The 17,776-nt window shown below is 38.2% G+C and overlaps 3 protein-coding genes across 4 annotated transcripts; 2 read left to right on the forward strand and 1 right to left on the reverse strand.

Moving 5' to 3' along the window:
- Positions 1-5,499: 5,499 nt before the first annotated feature.
- Positions 5,500-9,447, forward strand: LOC114521302. 2 transcript variants are annotated; one of them, XM_028541688.1, is made up of 5 exons: positions 6,142-6,225; positions 6,362-6,516; positions 6,728-7,276; positions 7,852-8,115; positions 8,249-9,447. In XM_028541688.1, exons 2-5 carry the CDS (start codon positions 6,424-6,426, stop codon positions 9,431-9,433), a joined length of 2,091 nt encoding a protein of 696 aa, XP_028397489.1. In that variant the 5' UTR covers positions 6,142-6,225; positions 6,362-6,423; the 3' UTR covers positions 9,434-9,447. The 2 variants fall into 2 exon arrangements, with proteins under 2 accessions (XP_028397488.1, XP_028397489.1); XM_028541687.1 differs by having other exon boundaries at positions 5,500-6,516.
- A 10-nt stretch (positions 9,448-9,457) lies between these two features.
- LOC114521303 (ATP-dependent DNA helicase Q-like 1) lies at positions 9,458-11,932 on the reverse strand. Its single transcript, XM_028541690.1, is given in 2 exon segments — positions 9,458-10,913; positions 11,267-11,932. Coding segments are annotated over 2 exon segments (1,878 nt in total). The 5' UTR covers positions 11,791-11,932; the 3' UTR covers positions 9,458-9,559.
- On the forward strand, positions 11,933-17,162 carry LOC114521305. The gene is made up of 3 exons (XM_028541692.1): positions 11,933-12,013; positions 14,003-14,187; positions 15,394-17,162. The coding sequence occupies exons 2-3, from the start codon at positions 14,014-14,016 to the stop codon at positions 16,918-16,920; spliced, it is 1,701 nt and encodes a 566-aa protein (XP_028397493.1). The 5' UTR covers positions 11,933-12,013; positions 14,003-14,013; the 3' UTR covers positions 16,921-17,162.
- The last annotated feature ends 614 nt before the right edge of the window (positions 17,163-17,776 follow it).

Raw genomic sequence — 17,776 nt, forward strand, 5'->3', positions numbered from 1 at the left:
AGAAGGAGCAGCCTTGGGTCATGCATCTTCTAGTGTGACCTTATTGAATCTGATTCGTTTGGGTAACAAACGTGTCTTGAAACAATATAACTGTGAACAGCTACGTCAAGCTGCTCAAGAAGTGACAAGAATAACAACTGGTTGCGAACCACATCCTAAACAACCTGTGTACGGCGAACGAGCCCTGGATATTGTATTTGATGGTATGATGGGTTCAAATTCTGGAGGTGATGGTTTTTCTATGGCAACTTTTTTTGGAGAAGAACCATTGGTGAGAATGACAACGTTGGCATCACCAAGAATGATCGTTCACAGACTGCAAACGTTGTTTGGCGAAAATGCTCAGTTCACAGAAGAATATGCAGAGAGAATGCTGGAGGTGATGTTGGAAGATCTTCATGAGAATAGAAAAGAAGAGTACATGAGTAAAGTTGGTCTGGCTATCCTGTTTGATCGGTCTGGTGGCAAACTTACTGAGGCAATGGCTAAAGCGATTGAAGATGAAAAGCCTAAAACAATTCATGGTCAGAATCTTATTGCTGAAATACGAGAATCGTGGGACGAATGGGATATACGCGATGGTGAGAAAGATGATCAATTAGAATTCGATGCGTTTTATAACGGCTTCATGGCGCCATATTTTGGATGTTACCGATGCGAGCCTACCAAACGTGCATTGAAAGCAATTGATATGGATCAGGATGGACAGGTGGACTGGAATGAGTTCTCGCTGTATCTCAAGTGGGCGATTCGTGAATATCCAGATATCAAAGATTCAGAGGAATTGCTTTCTGTAGCTTTTCGTAAGGGTCTTATTCCAGCCATGCAAGATGAAATTTTAACTGAATAGGGCCAAACCGAAGCCTAAGTACCTGACTGTAGGGTAATATATAACGTCCTATAACCTATATAGTAAAACCATTTTTTACTTCTTATTTGAAAGAATTTGTTATAAAATAGGTTTCCATTGATGAGTTAATGAGCAGTCAACGCTTCGGATTGATCCTCATTGGAAGTTTCAGGAGATTTTTAGTCTGATTTGTAATCAAATTACAGTAATGTGACCAAGCCCTCGAATTATGACCGCTTTTTATAATAATAATGGAGATCTAGGGTGTAAAAACAATAATCTAGTGCTGGGCTTATTGTATTAATTAATAATATGAAGTTTCCCTGAATGCAATAAAAATTAATGAGGTTTATAACAAAATTTCACTTTTAGAAGTTGTCATCGTAGGCTGCTAGGACTATGTTGTATTGTTACGTTTCCCCCGGCATTATCTGGACTAAGGAAGAGTTTTCATATGCATTTTTGCCAATTTGGTACTTAATTTTTTGTGTTTGTGGAATTTTAACTAATTGCGTGTTGACACGACCTCACAAACTACCGGCAGAAAACCGGCCAGACGAAGGAACGATCGATTTAACCAAACGGTGAACCTAGACCAAGAAGATGGAGTCAAGACGCTAGGAGTTTCTTGGAATCCGAGATCAGATACAATCAATTTCGAAGTGAAGTCAAACGACACTGAGCTCTATACACGAAGCGCGTCATCTTATCAAACATCTCCAGATTGTTTGATCCACTGGGATTAGCCTCAGCTGTGACGATAAAGGCAAGAATAGAACTTCAAGATATTTGAAAGACTAAGGAGTTCGATTGGGACGACCCAATATACTGAGAGAAGCACAACAATCGTGGAAAGAGTTGTTCTCCGAAATCGAGAAATTAAAGACGGTACAGTTCCCGAGATGTTTACAGCCTGAACATCCCACCGGATTACCTGAGTTGCACGTCTTCTCTGATGCCAGTGTCCTCGCGTATGATGCAGCAGCCCACCTCGTTTGGCATTACGAGAATTGAAAGGAAGTTCGTCTTGTCTCTGCCAAGGCTATAGAGTCGCACCCCTCCGACAAACCACGATCCCACGCTCAGCCCTATTAGCCTCGAGACTAGCGAAGACCGTGCACGCTGAATTTATTACGGCATTCTCCGCTGTCCTACGACAACAATCGCCCGGTGTTATTGCCAGCTGAGCATTTCGTTTCCAAATTAGTTATAAAAGATGCGCCCAACCGTGTTCGCCACGCTGGTCGTGAAAGAACCCTCTGCGAAACCCGTGGAAAATTCTGGATCCCACGAGGAAGGAATCTAATCAGAGAGATCATCCGAAAGTGCGTGACCTGTCGCAAACTTCGACAGTACCCCTTACACAACGTTAATGGCGGACTTCCCAACAAATAAACTAAAGGTCTTTTCACTCCCGTTTACCACCACAGGCGTCGATTTGTTTGGTCCATTTTTCCTGAAGTATGGTCGTAGCAAAAGGATCAAGGTTTGGGGAGCTCTCTTCACTTGTGCAACAACTCGTGCAATGCATCTTGAAATTGTCGAAGATTTGTCGAGCGAAGCTTTCTTTCATGCATTGAGACGATTCGTATCCCATCATTAATGGCCAAGTACTTTCAGCTCAGATAATGGCACGTCATTCGTCGGTTGCGAGCGTGAGTGAAGAAGTTGCTCCAAGAAGGAAAGAAAAGAATCGGAGAATTTGCGAACGTGCACAAGACAAGACGGAAGTTCAACACATCTCTGAGTCCACACCAAGGTGGGTTTTTCGAAACGATGATAAAACAGACGAAAAGAGTCTTACGAGCAGTAGTCAGAGAGCAAGTTTTCACGTAGAACGAAATGGCAACTGTATTCCCTGAAGTACAATGTCTCGTGAATAGCCACCCCCTCAGATATCCTTCCAACGACGCGAACGATTTTTAACCCATTACCCCGAACCACTTCATGCTCGGTCGCGCGACAGTCGAAGTTCTGCAAGGTCCATTTCGAGAAACAAGGCCTAGTCGAAAGAGATTCGAGTTCGTGCAAGCACTAACGCAACAGTTTTGGAATCGTTTCCATCGGGAGTACCCACAGACGTTGATGCGACGAGCAAAGAGGCGAAGTAAAGAAAGACAGTTCAAGATCGGTGATATTGTATTGATGGTCGATTCGAACGTCGCCAGAGGCAAGTGGAATCTTGCACGTGTGATCGAAGTGTATCCTGGTCGTGACGGTGTCGTACGCAATGTGAAGGTCAAGACGAAAGGCGGAGAGTACAAACGTTCAGTGTCTTGGAAAAATCTTGGAAGAATCACTTTAATCGTGGCCCGGAGGGTTGGAACGGACATTCGCAAGGTGACAATTTTTATTAACAATTTAGTATAGATTTAGTTTCAATGATTCTATTTGGTTCAACCAATTGATTTGCATGCAATTTGATTAAATTAGTGGCCAAGTTTTGACAGTTATTTAGCACGCCGCCAGCACATAAGTTAAATAATAGGATTGAGGTAGTCGAAACATTTCGAGATAGTTATCTGTAAAGACAGTCAAGAGTCACTTTAGTCCGTAGAGATTCACTCTTCAGGTATTGTAAATTCGTTTACGTTCGGATCTTTTATATTTGTAATTTTTTAATCATGGTCTAATCAGTGTCTAATCAATTCTATAGAATGTATTAAAATATATATTACGAAAAATCTCTACCGGATTGTGTATGGTTTTGCCCAAATGAAAACAATACTGTTGTTTTGCACTGGTATTTGAGCAGTTATCATGTATTCATTGTTGTGAGGTATACAGCAATAAGGCACTCTGCTGGGTATTTTACCTTCCAGTAAATTGTAAAAAGTGTGATTCAGCGATTTAAATAATTTTTATATAAAGCAATCGTAAACTCCAAGAAAATGAAAAAATTGGTATTAAAAATTTAAGTACGAGAGCAAAGTAAAATAAATTTTAATTTGATTCTAATTGATATAACCGACACGAAGTTGAGTTCTATATCTCTCTTTCCCTTTCATCTAACAAAAAATCATGAGTATTATTTATATCTGGAATGACAATTTTTGCTCATGCGCACAACACTATGATCCATAGTACACGTGGACACTGGACACACGCAGATACGTAAGTAACGCAATAAGTCAACAACAATTAAATTTTTTTATCATCCAGGCAATAATTGGACCAAGTTCACTGAGGTACGATATTTTAATCTACAGTATTTACTATGAAATATTAATGTTTTCCATTTGTTCCAGTCAGAGTTTAAGTAAATTTGTTTGTAGGTCCACTCACAACAAAGCTTTCGGGGCGTTCATCAATGAACCATCTTCATCTTTAACGGGCCGAAAGCAGAAAGCTTTGCCGTAGTACTTACGTGGTGTACCTACAAACTAATTTACTTATTTGATGTCACCATGCAATCTTACAAGATAATATTCTTACAAGATAATATTCTTCTAATATTTGTCTCCAATCAGAGTTTGCCTGCTGTGTAGAGTCTATAAAGTCTGTAGAGTCTTTTATACAGCCAAATTTATCTTTCGACTTTCGTTTTGTGATGCAGGCTCACGGCTCATCATCTGGCGGTAAATTCCTATGAGTCTGAATTTATTTGTATACTTCAGGAGCGGTTTATTACGGCTGATTACAGGAAGGAATATTTTTAGCTGAGCGCTGAGTTTGTCAAAGCTCGTTTCTTTAATGACCTTTCTTTCATGCAGCAACTGCGATTTGCATATATAGAGATAATCATGATAAACAAACGAAAAAGCAATTTTTTGTCCTGGTTTAAATTTGTTTACGATTACATGACAACTGGGCTGAAATTCAGCCTATGTAGCTTAAAACGTTTTTCCTTTCAGATTTTATTAGTATCATTTATATGCAAGAAACGCGACAGTGGAAAGCAGCCTCGACTTGTTTCGATTTCGTCCAAATCAATTTATGCGATAATTAGGAGGGGGTGATGCGTATTCACATATTAGTTCCGCCCGACGGATCTCGTTTGTACGTATACGTGTTTTCAAAAATACGTACAGCAGATCTGGCTTTTAATTAAACGAGTTATCGGTTTCTTAATTTCTTTATACTGCCTAAAGAGCTTACAGTTTGGTTTCATTAATTAAGTTTTAAGTTCCTAGATTATAGTAAAGTGTAATATAGTGTGACTTGTGATATACATACTAATAGGGGATATTTAATAGCTACGTAGGCACGAGAAGAAACCGGGAGTGCACATGCATGATCACAAAATGGAAACGATAATACTTCGCAAAATCACAGCAAAATGCACAATGAAGACCTGATCAACTTGACGCGACTTGAGGCAAGCAGCAAGCTATATCGTGCGTTACGTCACGATTTTCAACAAGGTTAAAATGCTGACGCCATGAGTTTCCTATCGAGTCTTTTAACTATCCATGTTTATATCTAGACAAAAACCACTGATTGTACGCCATCTTGGAATGACAATTTTTGCTCATGCGCACAAGACCATGATCCATAATATACGTGGACACTAGAGACTAGCCTGCGTTGCCAGCCGGCTAAACACGGTTATATCCGTCTGCGCATTAGCGAACAAATTCATGTTCCAGTACCAGGAAATGAGTACTGACTCCTGATTGGCTCGCTTTTGTGATAGTTATAACATCGTTTCTGATTGGTTACTGAAGCAGTAAACAATATCAGCCTGCCCGCAGGCTTCAGGAAGAATAGAACCATATTGGTAAAAGACTGTAAAAGACTACTTATTCATGAATTATTCATGTGTATTATGTTCTCAAGATATAGTTAAACACACGGAAAGATATTTTATAGAAGGAAAAGGAAAATTCGATGTGAAAGAAGCGTTAAGAAATCTCCCTTTCACTGTCCCGGTGAAAAGTTCTGTGAAGTATATTTGTAAGCATTGTCTCGCGAAACTGAAAAAACGCAAAAGTTTGAAAGAACAGTTGTCTGAAATCGATAAGGCTATTCAAAATGCCTGCAAGATCGACGAGACACCGTCCGAAACGAAGAGACGAAGTGAGGATAACAAATCTCAAGTTGCTGGCGAAGCCTCCCCGACGAAACGACAGCGTATATTTGTGCCCACAACATCCACACCAGTAAAAGAAAACACGCCAAATTCTGGGTTAAATACTCGTCTCGAAATTCCTGCCTCGCCCGTAGTTTTTCAGCAAAAAAAGGGAGAAGTCGATGTGACTGTAAAGATAAACTGGCCGTCCAAAACTGCTGAGCGAAAACTCCCCTCTGAACTTGAGTCACTTGGCAAGATGCTGTTAAGGGGTACATACAAACAAATAGCTAATGCGGCGTGGAAAAGCTCTGATCTAAAAAGAGAACTTAAGCAACTAATGGTGAAAGAAATTGAAAATGAGGTGACTAAACTTTGTTCAAAGAAAACCCCATCCTGTCTCAGAGCAACAGACAAGCAAAGCATGCTGTCATTTTCCATGGAAAATCTGTCAAATGAGATAAAAGACAGAGCACCACTTTTTCATTCTGTTCTTGCAGCAGCAAGTATTAACAAGAGAAGTAAATCAACCAAAGATAAACCAGATTTTGCAGCTGTAGCAATGGCAGCTTCGATATGTTTAAAGAACAGGTCAAGATATATGACTGCCGTTCAGCTTTTGTTGACCATATTTCTTTATCATTCTAACTGGATGGTAAGTGCTAACAAATAATGCAACTCACACAAAGTATCCTTTGTTGCTCTATCAAAGCTCTATAGCTTTACCGGATGTAAGGGTGGGGGAGGGGCGGGAGTTGATTTTGGTCACATGTTTTTTCTCATCATAATGTGCATAGGATGGTTAATTATTAACCTCAATGCATTAAAAGGGATATTTCAAGTAATATCTAATTTATGAATTTTAGAATACACTTGCCCGGCTATGTCCACTGAAAATCACAACCAGTCATACTTATGTATATAAGAAGTTGGACGAGTTTGGAAAAGATTACAACAAGGACATCTTACATTCGGTGAAAGAACAAGGGGAGTTTATGGAACAACGAGCAGCCCAAATAAACCCAGATGCACATGGTCAACAGAATAACAGGTGTTTTACTCAAGATGTTGGAAGAAAACTTGTGTTTGACAACATTGACTATCACCAAGAGGTTCACCGTATGACAGAGGACCACCAAAATGTAGACAAGCACTGTGTAACAGTAATGGCAATTGAAAACCGTGTTTCAGGGAATCACCTTGGTGAAGAGCAGCCTAAGGATGGGATTCTTAAACTTCAGAATGGTAAATGTCTCCCATCTTGTCGTGATAATCAAAAGCAACGTGATAACTATATTGCTCTGGTGGGACGTGTTATTTCTACCAATATAAAAAGTTTGGAATTCTTATCAGATGCTGCTGTTCATCATATTCCCCATATGTACACAAAAGAAATGTGTATGAAATCAGATTTGGTAAGTTATGGAAAAACACACTTGCAAGTTATTATTAATTTTATTGAATATATGATAAATTATGACGAAGCAATTGTAGTCGAATACCTTGTCATTTTTGAAGCTGTGTTTGAAGAAAGCGGCTACTGGCTATGAGTACTGATATTTAATAATCATTAAATACCTGGCTACATGGCTACACCTGGTTTAATTAAGATATTCGAGAACGAGGCATTACAATGATGATGTAATGCTAAATGTAGGTCTATTTTTTTCACTGGCTACTGGCTACAGGTTTAATTAAGCTGATAGTTGATATATCTTAATTAAACCTGTAGCCAGTAGCCAGTGAAATAATAATTTATAGCTGCTATACATTTAACATTACATCATTATTGTATAACCTCGTTCTCAAATATCTTAATTAAACCTGTAGCCAGTAGCCAGCATTGTGGTGGCTATGAGTAGCGGCTGTGACTAGTGAAAGGGTATTCTGCAGTTTAGCCAATTATGATAAATATGAAAATAGATAAATTATCTGCCCTAAACAGAAGCCAACACCATGAGACTGCTTATATTTACTTATTTTTTTATAGACATTTCTTGGTATGTTGCATGATAATGAAAATGACTCAGACGGAATACTAGCTATCCTGAAGTCTCTTCAAAAGTATGTTCCATGTTATGGTGAAGACAAAGATAAGCAATATGCTGGACAAGGGGTCGTTGGTGACCAATTAAGTGTTGAGCGTGGGGTGAATGGGCTTAGCTCAGTTGCAAATGGATTTACGCCAGATGAAAGAATTGAAGGCTTGCACTTTGAGATTGCAGATTGGCATGCTGGGAACAAATTTTTGGAGGTAAACGACTTTGTGGTAAAATTAAAGCATATAATACACTTTCATTGAGTCCAGAACAAGGTTACCATAATTGTATTTAAATGAAAATATCTTACATCATTACAGTGTACCATGCCAAATTCTGTTTTATTAGGTGGCTTTCTCTCAACTATACAATGTTGCATCAGCTGGCGATAAGTGTACCATGTTTAGCGACAGAAACCTGGTGAATAGGCGAAATGTAAAGCAAGATGTGACTGCAGCAGCCAATGCTTGTAGAAGATTTTTTGTCATTGAAGTGGAAGCTCGAATCATTGCTGCAGCTATGCATCTTTTAGGAATGCAGAAGATTGATGAAGAGCCAAGCAAACACAAGTTTTCAACAACTGCAAGTGCAAGTTTACAAGAGAGAAAATCCTACTTGAATAACATTTCATCACTTGTCATTGATGAATTTGTTATTGATCAAAGGCGTAACAGTGATGTTGAAGAGTCAGTTAATTCAATCCAAGAAGATCTACAAACAGATATCCATGGCAGGTTCCCTTGCCGGGCTCCTGGCTGTACAAAAACATTTGCTCATGCTGGAAAGTTAAGAACAGACCACGAAGCTAAACACAATCCACCTGTGTCATTGCGAGACTCTAATGCACACATTCTAGAAGCAACATCTGTTCATGAGGATGATGATATGTTGTCATACCAGAGATCACTTCTTGACTATGGCATGCTCGTGTTGAACTTTTTCGACGCAATATCAGAAGGGGATGGTCAGAGAGTTGTTCGGTGTTGGAAATTTTTTTTAATGTACTTAAAACATCAAGGAGGGTCAGCCAAGTATTCACTGGAAGCACTGTATTTGATGTTTCAGATAAATGCTTTATTGAGCCCCAAGTGTACACATCATCTAATTTGGAACCGCTTTACCAAAAGCAAACCTGGAATCAGTGGAAATATTCCATTAGACCTGCAGTTGGAATTTTTAAACAAGTTGGTAAAAGAGGCTATAAAAAATCAAGGAGCAGGTGCGTCAGATAAATCCCTGGATAGAATCTGTCACTCACTGGGGGTAACCTCATCTTTGATGAAGACTTTTGACACCAACTTATCAGTTTTCAAAAGAGCAGGAAGACATGTTAAGACCTCAACTCAAGGGGATCTAAAGAAAATTGTCAATGAATTAGTAGTTAATAATGCCTTCACATGCACACCAGGACGGAGATACAGTGTTTTTAAACATGTTAAGCCAAGTTTGTTGAGTGGCTTTGATATGCATAAAATGTTTACATGGATAAACAATCATAAAAAATTCATGATTTTGAACAGAAAAGCGAGATGAAGTGTAAATAATGTTTAGTTTTAATTAATGGGTTTGGGATCTTAAAAAATTGCTACTTGTATATTTTGTAAATAATTATATTCATATTGTTAATAACTGTTCAAAATACATATATTGTCAACAAAGTCATATTGAAATATTATTGTAAGAAGTATCAGTGTCCATGGTGGATTCAATAGCAACCAGATCTTGGCTATTTACAATTTCCAAACATGATGAATCATTTCTCAAAGCCTCCCATTCTGTAGTAAGAGTTTCCTCTTCATCTGAGTCTTCTAAATCATCAGGTATTTCTATTTCCATGTCACCAAAAATATCCTGTATAATTCTTAAGATTTCAACAGCATACTTATGTCGCCATATTTCAACAGATTTTAAAACATCATTCAAAGTAAATAGAGAATGGCAACTACCAAGTACTTGATTAATATGAAACATGTTAAATTCTAGTAACATATTTGGACATGTCACCATATTTTTAATGTTGTATTCTTTTAGCATCTCTCTCTGATAATTGATAAGCTTTTCCTTCAATAGTTTTTTGTCTTTCTTGGTCACAACTCTTGTCAACTTGCTTTTCTCCTGTTCATCAGTAGTATATAAATCAAGGTCACATTCTTGCTCAAGTTGTGGACTCCAAAGTTTCCTGCAAGAGGATGTGCCACACAAACAACTTTGCTGGCAGTTACTACAGCAGTTGTGCAGAAACTGAAAGTTTTTGTGGTCCACCTTGTACCCAAAATGAATCAATAGCTTTTCCCTCAAACATCCTTCGTGATTTAAATAATGTTTCATGTCATTATCACAGTGCACAGAGAGTAGGCCATTATATAGAAGCATGCATGTGCTTTGAACTCCATCTCGACCAGCTCGACCACACTCTTGAATATACGATTCTATACTTTTGGAGGGTCCAAAATGCACAACTCTTCTTACCTGCTTACAATTGACACCCATCCCAAAAGCAATTGATGATATTAGTACACGAATCACACCATTTTCATTTGACATTTGCTCAGAAACATGTTCCTTTACAGATTCTGGTGTGCCTGCATGGTACATGTCAACAACACGATTTCGATAATCTTTGCTACCATGATAAAGTTTTTCTTCAAGACACACTTCAAACAAACGAAATAGTATTGCACATTGTTTCCGTGTTTGACAGTATATTATAGTTCTGGGTGTATTTATTCCAAGCCTTTGACATTCTCCAAGAAGTGCACCAAATTGCTTTTCAATGGGGTAATTTTTATCAAGGTATTGTCTCGTGTATGAAATGTTCACTTTATCTGGACTCTGCTGTATCATAATTGTATCGCGAGATATATTAACTGCATCCAAAATTTTCTCTGTAGTAAGTTTTGATGCAGTTGCTGTTAGAACCATTATTTTGCATTCTTGTGGAATAAGTGATCTGAGTTCACCTAGACAACCATACCACTTTCGGAATGGGCATTTGCTTGAATTTGACAAACCCCTAAAATGGAAAAGGAGTGATGATAAATATTCATAAATACATAGTTGAATCAGCCACCCCACACACACACACACACACACACACACACACACACTTTTAACGACTTGTCCGTAATCTCAAATAGTATTCTTTCATATTGAGCAGAAATGGTATACTATCTGTTGTAATCAATAAACATTGTTATTTGTCAAATTTAATAGGTCTTACTATGCCAAATAATTTTATGACACATGGGGTGACTGGTAAGATCGTCCTCGCATGCATTAGCTAACGTGTAGCTATGTAAGACTATGTGCCTGGCGAGTAATAAATAGATATTTTTAATATAATTATAAAGCATTCACATAACGTACCACTCAGTAATACAATGAGCCTCGTCGATAGCTACACCAACCAGTTTTCACGGAAATCAGCAATCGTTGAAAATCTCCCTCCAAGTACTCGTTGACAACAAACATTCAGGAGAGCAATACACGATCAAAAAATACCCGTTTTTGACCTGTTGTATTGTTTCTTCATCGTATTCATCCCCAATAGCAATGGCAGGAACACCAAAAGTTGCTAAGTATTCTACTTGATCTTTCATTAGAGCTTTCAATGGCGAAATAACAACAACTACACTAGTGCCACGAGGCCTCGAGTACAGAATATCATACACGATAGGAATGCATTGAAATATTAACGATTTACCATACCCCGTCGGCAAATTTACAAAGACATTTCCCTTTTCAATAAAAGCTTTAACTGCAGATACTTGTTCTGGTAGGAGGTGATCGATGAGGAATTGTTTCTGAACAGATAAAAAGGCTTCTTTCCAAGCACGCTCCGGAAATGTAGCCATTTTGATTTTTAGGGTGCCAGCCCGTGTAATTTCCATAACCAATCAGAAACGATGTTATAACTATCACAAAAGCGAGCCAATCAGGAGTCAGTACTCATTTCCTGGTACTGGAACATGAATTTGTTCGCTAATGCGCAGACGGATATAACCGTGTTTAGCCGGCTGGCAACGCAGGCTACTAGAGACACGCAGATACGCAAGACTGAAGTAACGCACAAGTCCACAAGTCAAGTAGTCAACAACATTAAGGTTCACTGAGGTACGATATTTTAATCTACAGTCATTTACTATGAAATATTGTTTTCCATTTGTTGCCAGTTAGAGTTTAAGTAAATTTGTTTGTAGGGCCTTCGGGGCTTTCATCAATCATCAATGAACAATTATCTTCGTCTTTAGAAAGCTTTGCATGCATGCAGTAGTACTTACGTGGTATATCTACAAACCAATTTACTTATTTGATGTAAACCATGCAAACTTACAAGAATATTATTTCAATCAGAGTTTGCCTGCTGTGTAGAGTCTATAAACAGGTAATTTTTATATAGCAAAATTCATCTTTCGACTTTCGTTTTGTGATGCAGGCTCACGGCTCACCATCTGGCGTTCTATGAGTCTCAATTCCTATGTCTATGAGTCTAAACATATTGGTATACTTTAGGAACGGTTTATTACGGTTGATTACAGGGAAGGAATAGTTTTGGCTCAGCGCAAGCGCTGATCGACTTTGTCAAAGTTCGTATTCTTTAATACGATACTGACTTGACCTTTCATGCAGGAAAAGCGATTTGCACATATACTGGAAATAATATAAACAACGAAAAAGTAATTTTTTGTCCTGGTTTAAATTTGTATACGATTACATGACAACTGGGCTGAAATTCAGCCTATGTATCATTTATATGATTTTAAACTTTTATACGTGCGTGTACGTACGTGCAAGAAACGCGACAGTGGAAAGCAGCCTTCGATTTATGTCATATTTATATTTAAATCAATTTATGCGATAATTTGTAGTGGGTGATGCGTATTCATATATTTGTTCTACCCGACAGATTTCTTTTGTACGTATACACGTTCTCAGAAATACAGCTCTTAATTAAACGAGCAATCGGTTTCTTAATTTCTTTATACTGCCTAAAGAGCTTACAGCTTGGTTTCTGGCAATTTGTCATTAATGAAGTTTTAAGTTCATAAATTCTAGGAAAGTGTGATATATATACTAATTTGGGGGATATTTAATACGTAGGCACGAGAAGAAACTGGGAGTGCACATGATCACAAAACGGAAACGATATCACTTCGCACAATATAATGCACAACGAACAATGCACAATGAAGCACTATACAGGGTGAGTCAAAAAAAACGGACACCTTTGAAATTCAAATTAGCTGGATAGCGGCTGTAATGTGACAGAAGTTGCCTAAAATATTTCATAGGTATACGAAGCATATCATATTAATTACATAAAACATAAAGTTTGTTCCCATTGGGAGTTAAAATGCATTCTGACTAAGCTCTGTAAATACAAAAGAACAGTTTTATCAAATCGTTTTTGTTGATTGTATATGGGAATTGTCATATTCCAGCCATAAGTTCACAGCTAATTTGAATTTCAAAGGTGTCAGTTTTTTTTACTCACCCTGACTGTAGTTGTAATTTATATATTATCTCATGGGACCGCCTGCCGGGGTTTGGCTATGTTTTTAAAACGGGAATTGATGATTGGCTGCGAATCTAATCCGCTGTCAAATTTGTAGGCGTCCCGCGTCTGGTCTTGGCAATATTTATTGACGATTGCGTTCTGTCCGCTCTTCTAGTAAACTAAATAATTTTCGAAAATCGAAACGCGAATTGATTCTTAAACGCGAGGAAAAGACAGCGTTAAAGATTTACTCCTTGGGAAGCATGTTTTAGCCGTTCCACCTAAATAAAATAGTTATGATATATCAATGATACTGTTCTACCTACTATAGTTTACTTTACGAAATTACGTGCATGAAAATGTTGGCAATGCCAGGCAAATTCACTGGGGGAAAAGAATTACTGATACACTCACATACTGTGTATTTATGAATATATAAATAATATATGATGTACAAATTCTTCGGCGCATGAAAAGTTCGACGTCTGAAACGGGGCTGAGATTATCACCGTTCTCATTAATTTATCCATAACTATGGTTCTATTATGTCGCCTTCTACTTGTTCACGTTCCATTGAATATCAAGAGAAATTTCTCAAACTTTAGAAAAATCCAAGATGTTTCTCCAAGGAAAGCTGAAGAATTTGAAAGAGAACGCGAAGATTGCCGAGCTGAAACAAGAAATGCTTTGTGAAAAAGAAGTGTTTGTTCTTGACAACTCCTTAAGAGAGAGTACCGTTGGACAACTTAGAGGTCATACCATTGAGAATAAATGGAAAATTTATGAAGAGGTAATGATATGTTAGAGAAATATTTGGGAAAATGTCAGAAAATAACGCTATTTCATACATAAAATTGGGGCAATTTTTATTTTGCCTTTGAAATTTCCGCGTCAGTGGCCTGGATCATACCTACACAGTGTACTTGCAAGAAAGGCTTCATGTTCCGCCATCTTGGCTTCACTCATTAATGAGGGAAAGTCAAAGAGCTGGCGTTCCAGTCTTATGTGAGTTCACTGAGGCAGCCATCTTGCTGGCAAGTATTTATTGGCAGCCTCGTACCGAGGCGCTTTAATAGTAAAATACAAAATACATGTATAACGTTGCATTCAGTTATTGTATAGAGGTCAACTGAAAAAAGACGAGCGCGCGGGGGTGCTTGGGGTGGTTTTGACAACGTTAGTACCAGTAGTTAGTACCCCCGCACGCTCGCGAGGCTGGTTTATTGCGTGATATTGCGTGATTTGTCACATTTATCATTACGTCATTGTTTTTATGCTCTCTGCCGTTTCACCTATTTCACTATTTTTTTGGCATTTGCGGAGATAAAAATTCACTTAAAAATAAATTTATTCATTTATATTAATTAAAAGCCAACAGATTACTACTTTAAACGGCAGAAATTGTAAAAAATTCACAGGCGGCCATGTTTCAAGCAAGTGTTGTAGCGTGTGCATCACGCGTACATTTGGGGAAAATTTGAGGACACAAAAATAACCTCTAGCAACACTTATTTACTGCGAACGAAGGAAACATTATATACTCAATGTATGCTCCCAAGAGTCTGAATGGTTATTAAGGTTGTTATTTCCCATCAGATAACAGGTTATCTCACCATGCAGGGGGTCGCACGGGCGACATAAAAATTTCGTCACTCTCCCGTGATTCGCTCTCGACCAACGAAACGCTTAAAAGCCCACACAGACAGGACGCGAATTGGCAAAGCGGCACGAAATTTCAACGTTTTATATTTTTCAAAAGCAAATAAATTTGAACTTATCAACATTTTCTTGTAGATTACATAAAAATAATACATTTTGACTACTCTAGCGTCCATAGACTCCAAATTTTGATCCCAGAATTTAATTCATATGCTTCTGAAAACTGAAAATTCGCGTCGCGTTGCCGCATCGCGTCCGGGCTGTGTCGACCTTAAGAACACCAAACTTTGACAAGTAGTATATAATAATAGCAATTATATTTCTTGGATGATTTCAGATAAAAAGGGTTGGCTTCAATCATTTCATTGTCACATCGTTTTCCCATATGACCCGTGTTGGAGATACATTTATTCGTCAACTTGCCGAGAAAGGAGAAGATTTCAGCACATTCTACGCCTTTACTGAGTTTATCGAATCTGTTGATAGTCGAACCAGAATCCCTGACACCAAGACCATTCCAATTGGCCTGAAAAAGATGAAAGAATTGGGCATTCGAAATCCGATTATTGAAGCTGATTTGTTTTATCCCAGTATCGACTACGAAGTATTTAATGTTGAAGCAATCAACAAACTTTTCTCGAAAAGAATAGAGTGGGTTCGTGAAAACCTTTCAAAAGACGCCAACATTTTCATCAATCTGCGTGATTTTAGTGAAGCTATGACTAACAAACCAGAGCGTGTACTGAAAGTTGTAAACTACCTCTCCTCACTACCAGCACACCAGCGTCCTTTTGGTTTAATCTATGAAGAGGCAACTGGAAACCACTTACCAGATCAACTTGCTTCTTGGACCGCTGCAGTGCGTAAAGAGATGGATGATTGTGGTTTCCAAGACGGCCATTTGTTAGTTCACATTCACGAGAAGTGGGGGATGGCTCAAGTCAGTCAGTTAGAATGTCTGCTGAATGGAGCTACAGGTATCTGGTGTAGTGTATGTGAAGAAGGAGCAGCCTTGGGTCATGCATCTTCTAGTGTGACCTTATTGAATCTGATTCGTTTGGGTAACCAACGTGTCTTGAAACAATATAACTGTGAACAGCTGCGTCAAGCTGCTCAAGAAGTGACAAGAATAACAACTGGTTGCGAACCACATCCTAAACAACCTGTGTACGGCGAACGAGCCCTGGATATTGTTTTAGATAGCATGGGTTCCAATCCTGGAGGTGATGGTTTTTCTATGGCAACTTTTTTTGGAGAAGAACCGTTGATGAGAATGACAACGTTGGCATCACCAAGAATGATCGTTCACAGACTGCAAACGTTGTTTGGCGAAAATGCTCAGTTCACAGAAGAATATGCAAAGCGAATGCGTGAGGTGATGTTGGAAGATCTTCATGAGAATAGAAAAGAAGAGTACATGAGTAAAGTTGGTCTGGCTATTCTGTTTGATCGGTCTGGTGGCAAACTTACTGAAGCAATGGCTAAAGCGATTGAAGACGAAAAGCCTAAAACACTTCATGGTCAGAATCTTATTGCTGAAATACGAGAATCGTGGGACGAATGGGATATACGCGATGGTGAGAAAGATGATCAATTAGATTTCGATGCGTTTTATAACGGCTTCATGGCGCCATATTTTGGATGTTACCGATGCGAGCCAACCAAACGTGCATTGAAAGCAATTGATATGGATCAAGATGGAAAGGTGGACTGGAATGAGTTCTCGCTGTATCTCAAGTGGGCGATTCGTGAATATCCAGATATCAAAGATTCAGAGGAATTGCTTTCTGTAGCTTTTCGTAAAGGTCTTATTCCATCCATGCAAGATGAAATGTTATCTGAAAAGGAGAAAACTTTAGCCTGACTGTAGTGTAATATGTAACGTCCTATAACGTAAAACGTATATAGCTGAACCTTTTTTGAAAGAATTTGTTATAAAATAGGTTTCCAATGATCAGTTAATGAGCATTCAATGCATCGGTTTGATCCTCATTGGAAGTTTTAGGAGATTTTTAGTCTGATTTGTAATAGAACTTGTAATCAAATTGCAGTAACGTAACCAAGTCCTTGTAATTGGTTTTAAAAATATTGTAAACAATAGTCTAGTGCTGAAGTTATTGTATTAAGTTTCCTTGAATGCACTAAAAATGAATGACGTTTATAACAGTTAAAATTTCACTTTTACAAATAAAAGCTAATGTATTGGTTGCTTGGACTATGTTGCATTGTTACGTGTTTCCCGGCATTATCATTTGCCCACGCTTTGCATTTTTCTGTGCTGGGACTTTGGGACTACCATATTCCGATATATTCAACCTTACCTAGATCGAATATTCGAATATACCAAATTCCGGAATATTCAACATTCACTACTTTCTTATCGTATCAGTCTGTTTTAAATCTTACTATAGACTAGTTAACTGGTTAAGTATGTTATACATCGGTATCTTTACGGCCAGAAGAAGCTGGTTTTCATATTCATTTTTGCCAATTTCGTAGATAATTTTTGTGAAATTTTGACTAATGCATTCGCATCACTGATCAGTCTGAATCCGCCCTGATTTATTATAACGAGTTGATAGGGTAGGGTTCAAAACCAGTCCTGGATCACAAAATCTTTGAAGCTCCGCTTTATAATTAATCGCACCGTAAAATCTTCAATACCCCTCGCAGTATTGGTTACCAATACCCCTTTCAGTCCTTACTATGCACATTAGTGA

The sequence above is a fragment of the Dendronephthya gigantea genome, unplaced genomic scaffold, assembly GCF_004324835.1.
Source record: "Dendronephthya gigantea isolate DGI-Jeju-01 unplaced genomic scaffold, DenGig_1.0 000020F, whole genome shotgun sequence".
Taxonomy (NCBI): Eukaryota; Metazoa; Cnidaria; class Anthozoa; order Malacalcyonacea; family Nephtheidae; genus Dendronephthya; species Dendronephthya gigantea.

Bases quoted from the DNA above. Each gene is read 5' to 3' on its own strand.
- LOC114521302 (XM_028541687.1), top strand. From the start codon at position 5,599: ATGAATTATTCATGTGTATTATGTTCTCAAGATATAGTTAAACACACG. The intron at 6,517-6,727 runs GTAAGTGCTAAC...TATGAATTTTAG, and splicing joins TTTATCATTCTAACTGGATG to AATACACTTGCCCGGCTATG. The intron at 8,116-8,248 runs GTAAACGACTTT...CTGTTTTATTAG, and splicing joins CTGGGAACAAATTTTTGGAG to GTGGCTTTCTCTCAACTATA.
- LOC114521305 (XM_028541692.1), top strand. From the start codon at position 14,014: ATGTTTCTCCAAGGAAAGCTGAAGAATTTGAAAGAGAACGCGAAGATT. The intron at 14,188-15,393 runs GTAATGATATGT...GGATGATTTCAG, and splicing joins AATGGAAAATTTATGAAGAG to ATAAAAAGGGTTGGCTTCAA.